We start from the raw sequence: 7,500 nt of genomic DNA, 5'->3' as shown, positions 1-7,500 counted from the left end.
GGTGTCAGACGACGAGCTTGAACACGTAAGGCCAGATGGACTGCACAGGCGTCTGTGCATGTGTTTATGTGTGCATGTGTGGCAAAACGTGTGTATGAGAATGTATGGGAGAGAAAAAGAGAGAGAGAGATTGCATGAGAGATAGAAAGAGTGTGTGTGTGTGTGAGGGAGAGAGAGAGATGTTTGAGAGTGTATGTTTGAAGGAGAAATACAGAGTATGTGTGTGTGTGTTCTGGTTGACAACTGCTTTGGCAACCTGCATCCTGCCTACGGCACTCTGTGAACGCTGTGCCACTGCCATGCAAACTTTGAGCCAATGGGCATGTGCCACATCACTTCCTCTCTGCAACGGTATGTGTGAGGGATTAAGCCTAGAACTGGACTAAACCGCATCACTCTCTAGACCCTAGACCATACCAGACTGGGCTTAATCAGTCAGATTGTTTTCCTGTTTATTGTAATGCCTGTTTTATTCAGATGTTTATTGTGATGACTTTTGTTGTCACACAAAAATGCAGTACTCTTTACACACTTGGTTGAAGTGTGTTATCACATGTGTGTGATTGTGTGGCCACATGTTTGTGCACACACGCTGTGTTGGCCTGCCTGTTGTTGTTGTTGTTGTTGTCATTGTTGTCGTTGTTGTTGTTTCTTTGGCACTGCCTTTCCTGATTATCATTAGATATTAAGGACACTGTATAATCTGTGTAAATGCCATCACTATCTTCATGAAAATATAGCATTGAATGTACTCTATGCACCAGAAATGTTGTGTTTAAGATGGGTTCAGGGTATTCTGTTTCAGTGTGACCTTGACAGCTAAGTCAGTTGAAAGTTAGTGGCCTTGTTTCTGTAGAGAGAGTTTAGAGTTACACGTGTGTGTGTGTGTGTGTGTGTGTGTGTGTGTGTGTGTGCTGGCCTCTCAATTGAAAGCTCAGGAAGTACAGTTAGTCATTATGTGGATATGTGTGATTATGCTGCATGTTTACTGTAAGTATGTGTGGGTGTGTGTGTGTGTGGGTGTAGTACAAGGCAGAGCCCCTGAGGAATGAAGTTGTATCTAAATGGAAGGAACTCACAGAAATAGTATCTTACAACAGCTGGTGCCATACTATTACTATAGTTATACTATAACTTACATCCTCTCTCTCTCTCTCTCTCTCTCTCTCCCTCCTCCCTCTTTCCTGTGATTATTTTCCTGTTTCTGCCTCTTCCTCTTCCCCTCTTCTTCTGTTCCCCCCATCATGACCTTTTTTCATTGCTTCTTCTCTACCTCTATCTCTTTCCTTTCTCGTATTCCTTCGTTTCCACCCCTCCGTCTTTAGCTGCAGAGCGGTTCTAACGCAGGTTCCAAGTTCTCCTCTGCGCTCCAGCACACCACCGTCTCAACGGCGCACGCCGGCGACCTCCAGCTGGCCTCTGCTGCCCCCGGTGGTGGCAATGGGTACTACGAGCGCACCACCCCTGCCCACGAACCTCCAGCCCCGCAAGGGCCTCTGGACCGGACCCCAGCCCAGGCGGAGCAGCCGTACCTGGGCAGCAGCAGCAGCAAGCGGAAGCTCCCCTCTCCGGAGACCAGCGTCAGACAGCCTGCTCTCCCCCAACCCACATATACACACGCGCACGTGCAGCCTGCGGCGTACACACACACACCCTCTCACAGCCGTGCCACAGAGCACCTGCCCAGGGCAAAGGCTAAAGGGTCAGGTAAGGGACAGATGTGTGTGTATCTGTGTGCTTCTCTCTCTCTCTCTCTCTCTCTCTCTCTCTCTCTCTCTCTCTCTCTCTCTCTCTCTGTATGTGTTTGTGTGACCGACTGACAGACTGTGTGGACTTTAGTTTGTCCATCTCTGCTTTTCTTGCACTGATAAACATAAATGGCATCAAAGGCTTTCACACCAGGTGTGATAAAGGATGCAGGATTGATGTGTATGAGAAATAGAGAGGGGACAGAGATGAGATGATCAGTTAGCTTCCGTTAGTATTTTCGAAATTTAAAGGGCTGCACTAGGAAGCTTTCCACGATGTGACTCACTTGTAGCGTGAGAAACGTGTGTGTGTGTGTGTGTGTGTGTGTGTGTGTGTGTGTGTGTGTGAGAGAGTGTGCTGACATCCTGTTATGTCTGATGACAGTTTTCATATTCAGCTCAGTGGTTAGAATTGTGTGTGTCTGTGTCTGTGAGGAGTTTGGTTATGAATGCCTCTTCAGTGTTTCCCACAGAATTGAATTCCATTTGTGGTGGTTGGTTTGCAGAATTAACAGTTTTTAACAAATTAGCACAGTGTGGTTATGATGCTAACCAGATTTAAGCACAATTTAGTACAACCTGGAAAATCATTGTGTGGTGGTCAATGTTGATATTGTGGTGGGTCACACATATAAGTCAATGTATGGGAGAATCCATTGTTGCTATTTAAAAAGTTGTCTAGCTCTTTTAGGTAGCTTTGTCTTAAATCAGTGTTTGGGGTTCTGAGCTCTGCCTGAGTAGGTGCAGCCAAGCATGCAGCTCCTCCAAGTGATGAGCTAGCTAAACCACAACCCTCTGACAATTTTCCACTATCAGCAACACATGCAAGCTGTTAGAGGGTGTGTGTCTGTGTGGTCTGTGTGTGTGTGTGTGTGTGAAAGAAAGAGAGAAAGAAAGAGAGAGAGAGAGAGAGAGAGAGAGAGTGTGTGTGTGTGTGTGTGTGTGTGTGTGTCTACTCAGCCTTCAGCTTGATCGTGCTCACACCTTCCTGTGTGTGTGTGTGTGTGTGTGTGTGTGTGTGTGTGTGTGTTGACTTTTAAACAGACCTTCCGGAGCTCACAGCGTCAGTGCGTTCTGTGGAGGCCCCGTCACAGCAGCAGCCGTCTCCCAGCAGCAGGCACACACACACACACACGCAGACACACACACACACGCAGACACACACACACCCTGCTCACGCACACACACAGCCCGCAGCACAGCAGCAGCAGCAGCAACATCAGAACCCCGCGTGGCGCACAGACGGTGGGAGAGAGAGAGAGAGAGAGAGGGAGCGAGAGAGGAGAGAGGACGAGGACGAGAGTTGTGTGTGTCTGTGTCTGTGAGGAGTTTGGTTATGAATGCCTCTTCAGTGTTTCCCACAGAATTGAATTCCATTTGTGGTGGTTGGTTTGCAGAATTAACAGTTTTTTAACAAATTAGCACAGTGTGGTTATGATGCTAACCAGATTTAAGCACAATTTAGTACAACCTGGAAAATCATTGTGTGGTGGTCAATGTTGATATTGTGGTGGTGGGTGTATGGGAAACTGCACATATAGAGTCAATGATGGGAGAATCCATTGTTGCTATTTAAAAAGTTGTCTAGCTCTTCTAGGTAGCTTTGTCTTAAATCAGTGTTTGGGGTTCTGAGCTCTGCCTGAGTAGGTGCAGCCAAGCATGCAGCTCCTCCAAGTGATGAGCTAGCTAAACCACAACCCTCTGACAATTTTCCACTATCAGCAACACATGCAAGCTGTTAGAGGGGGTGTGTCTGTGTGGTCTGTGTGTGTGTGTGTGTGTGTGTGTGTGTGTGTGAAAGAAAGAGAGAAAGAAAGAGAGAGAGAGAGAGAGAGAGAGAGAGAGAGAGTCTGTGTGTGTGTGTGTGTGTCTACTCCGCCTTCAGCTTGATCGTGCTCACACCTTCCTGTGTGTGTGTGTGTGTGTGTGTGTGTGTGTGTGTGTGTGTGTGTGTGTGTGTGTGTGTGTGTGTGTGTGTGTGTGTGTGTGTGTGTGTATGTGTTGACTTTTAAACAGACCTTCCGGAGCTCACAGCGTCAGTGCGTTCTGTGGAGGCCCCGTCACAGCAGCAGCCGTCTCCCAGCAGCAGGCACACACACACACACGCAGACACACACACACACGCAGACACACACACACACCCTGCTCACGCACACACACAGCCCGCAGCACAGCAGCAGCAGCAACATCAGGAGCCCGCGTGGCGCACAGACGGTGGGAGAGAGAGAGAGAGAGAGAGGGAGCGAGAGAGGAGAGAGGACGAGGACGAGGACGAGAGAGTCACAGACGTCCAGACGACAGATGAGCTTGAAGACGTCATGTCTGCCAGACAGATGTCCATCAAAGAGAGGTAAGACTCTACAGATGTGTGTGTGTGTGTGTGTGTGCGTGTGTGTTAGAGAGAGAGAGAGAGAGAGAGAGTGTGTGACACAGAGAAAGAAAGAGAGAAAGGAGAGTTTTACTGTATTTTTAGACAAGAACGTTTCTGTTTTAGAGCTATTCAATTCAGTCGTGGTATAGTGTCCTCAACTGTAACAATTGCTGTTGTAGATGGATAGTGTGTGCATACGTGCGTGTGTTTGTGAGTCCATGTGTGCATGCACTTTCCTGGTATAGCCCAGAGTTGGCATTGATGGGTGTGTGTGTGTGTGTTTGTAGATCAGATCAGTAGAACTGTTGGCTGATGTAAGTATTGATCTGTGATCATATTGCCAGTGCCTCCGAGCCACACTGACTTTGCTCTGTTGCTTTGATGACCAGACTCAGATTTCTGTACATATCCAATAACTGTACATCCGTCATGCACACACCTGCACGTACTGTAGAGTTTCTATATAAGATATAATATTTAAGAGTTATATGATTTTTAAGAGTATAGTCTATATATAATATATATACGATAATATATAAGAGTAATATAAGATTATATTCTCTATATAAGATATATTATGTAAGCTCGGCACATTGTGTTGTGTGAATGGCCTTTATTCAAGATGTTGACCTTGACTTTGGAGAGGAATTTAGGTTTCTGCCTGAGTGTGAGAAAGTGTGAGGGAGCGATATATATGATTAAAGGGGGTTATTTTTGGATGGTCTATTTGAAGTGCCTCAGAGTGCAGGCAAGCGTAGATAGATGGCAAGAGTTGGAAAGAGAGCTGAGAGCTGTTTAACTAGTAGCCCGAGAGCTCTTTAACTTGTAGCCTGAGAGCTGTTTAACTAGTAGCCCGAGAGCTCTTTAACTTGTAGCCTGAGAGCTGTTTAACTAGTAGCCCGAGAGCTCTTGAACTAGTAGCCAGAGAGCTCTTTACCTAGTAGCCCAAGAGCTGAGAGCTGTTTAACTTGTAGCCCGAGAGCTGAGAGCTGTTTTACTAGTAGCCCGAGAGCTGTTTAACTAGTAGCCTCAGCAACGTGGGATTCGGCCGTTCAGAAAGGGACTGAAAGAGAGACTGGAATTACTGAACAACACAATAACACTGGCAAACTGGTGTGTGTGTGTGTGTGTGTGTGTGTGTGTGTGTGTGTGTGTGTGTGTGAGTGTGTGAGTGTGTGAGTGTGTGAGTGTGTGAGTGTGTGTGAGTGTGTGTGTGTGTGTGTGTGTGTGTGTGTGTGCATGTCTGCATGTGCGTGTGTTTGTGTCTGACTGTGTGGGTGTGTGCGTGGTCTCTGAAATCAAGTGCTTGTGTAACACTTGTTAGTGCAGAAACTTGTGTGTTGCCGTGGGTTACATGGAATAAGCTGTCCATTGATTGATGACATAATGAATCACAGACATGTTCTCGGGCGATCGCTCTGTGTGTGTGTGTATGGTTGTGGGGGGAGGGGGGGGTGTAGTTTGGAAAATACAGAATGGAAGAGAGTATTGTGGATGCAGTGTGTTTATGGTCATATAGCCCACTATTGTGTACACTGGTCAACATCACTCTTTCTAGGTGGAGGTAGAGGAAGTGTGGATTTATGTGTGTGTACAGTACATATGCACCATCAAGTTAAATGAACCTGGTACCTGGTGTGTGTGTGTGTGTGTGTGTGTAATTCATGTACATTGAGTTAGTGTGTTTCAAGTACATTTTGGTGCAACTATTTAACATGTGTGTGTATGTGTCTGTATTTCTGTATGTGTGTGTCCTCTCTCTCTCTCTCTCTCTCTCTCTCTCTCTCTCTCTCTCTCTCTCTCTCTCTCTCTCTCTCTCTCTCTCTCTCTCTCTCTCTCTCTCTGTCCGGCAGGCTGGCCCTCCTGATGAAGAATGGCGAGGATGACTGGAGGAACCGCATCAACAGGAAACAGGATGTGGTGCGGGTGGCCATCTCCGAGCGCCATGCCCAGCTCTGGGAGGTGGAGCAGAGCTTCAAGAAGAAGGTAACGCCTCCCAGCAGCCCGACCGACCTTTCACCCCTCACCTGAAGGGTTCACAGGCTCATGGACTGACTGAGAACCAAATTATCAGACCGTGTTGATGGGATGGGATGGGATGGTTGGAGTTTGATGTATAAGCGGGAGTGAAATTGGGAGTGAGACACACACACACACACACACACACACACACACACACACACACACACACACACACACATGAATAAGTAGACTCTTATTAGGGCATCATGGGAGTATATAATATGTTGTACATAGTACATGTTAGACAGTGGCTCATAAAACGACATTAAACTGTATATTCATACACTAACTTTGCAAACACTGTGTGTGTGTGTCTACACAATGCAGTATGTACACACACACACACACACATACACATATATACATATCTTGGTGGATAGCTGTTAGCAGCCCTAGCCTACCTGCTGCAGTCATGATCAACCCCAAGCAGAGAGGTTGTGTCCCTTGTCTCTGTGATCTGTGTGTGTGTGTGTGTGTGTGTGTTTGTGTTTGTACGTCTTTCTCCTTTCCCCTCCTCCTGTAGGAAATCCTCCAGGAAATGTAGTTTATACTGACACAAGGAAATGTAGTTTATACTGACACAAAGGCCAATGTTGTGAAGCAAAAAAGGGTGCTATGTAAAACAGATAGAGCAGTGAGTGTCATTGCATGAACTCACTTGAAAAGAAATTCTGCTTTACCTACACCTGTCTTTCTTGTGACTTTCACACCTATGTCTATCTAAACCAAACTTGAATGATTTTCTAGAAACGCATGCGAAACGTATATTCCTGGAATTAAATCCATAAATTAATATTTTTTTCTCTGGAATTCAGTAGCTGATTTGCACGTGTATTTATATTTTCTTTCTGTGAGATATGTGATGTGTCAAGTAACCAGACATTGTTTTGATAGATGATAGTCATGAATTCTACTAATAAACAATTAATACATAAGGTGACTGGATCACTTCTTTGTGTTATTAAGTTTAAAGTAGACAACTAGGAAGCAATGACTTTTAGGTGACTTTTAGCTGAGGTTGAACTCTGTAATGTCTGTCTGTTTTAGAGTAGGAGGGATTCTGTAAGAGCGTTGTGGTTCTTCAGTTTGCTGGACCTTGTATGTGTGGTTCGTTTCATTTCTGTGTTCTATCCACTTATCCACTCATTCCATCTCTCCATATCTCATTTTGTCTCATTTACTCGCTCAATTACTGACGTTTTCTGTTCTCCGTAGCAATAAACCTCTCTTAAAGCCACGCATGCTCTGTGTTCTTCTTCTTTGTGTCATTTTCTCATGTGTGTGTGTGTGTGTGTGTGTGTGAGAGAGAGTGTATGTGTTTGTCTTTGGGGTGTGGGTGGACATGGACCTCTCTGTTTG

At 45.8% G+C, this 7,500-nt stretch overlaps 1 protein-coding gene across 1 annotated transcript in view; it reads left to right on the top strand.

Moving 5' to 3' along the window:
- svila (supervillin a) overlaps nucleotides 1-7,500 on the top strand; it is a 50,710-nt gene that overhangs the window by 21,638 nt on the left and 21,572 nt on the right. The window contains 5 exon segments of the mRNA XM_048266991.1: nucleotides 1-25; nucleotides 1,326-1,707; nucleotides 2,793-2,993; nucleotides 3,759-4,098; nucleotides 5,973-6,105. The exon segment at nucleotides 1-25 is cut by the window's left edge and continues 41 nt beyond it. Coding sequence (XP_048122948.1) covers nucleotides 1-25; nucleotides 1,326-1,707; nucleotides 2,793-2,993; nucleotides 3,759-4,098; nucleotides 5,973-6,105 — 1,081 coding nt within the window.

This window comes from Alosa alosa, chromosome 16 (genome assembly GCF_017589495.1).
Source record: "Alosa alosa isolate M-15738 ecotype Scorff River chromosome 16, AALO_Geno_1.1, whole genome shotgun sequence".
In the NCBI taxonomy this organism is placed as follows: domain Eukaryota; kingdom Metazoa; phylum Chordata; class Actinopteri; order Clupeiformes; family Clupeidae; genus Alosa; species Alosa alosa.
The sequence above is the reverse complement of the archived record's forward strand: the minus strand, read 5'-3'. Positions and strand labels throughout refer to the sequence as shown.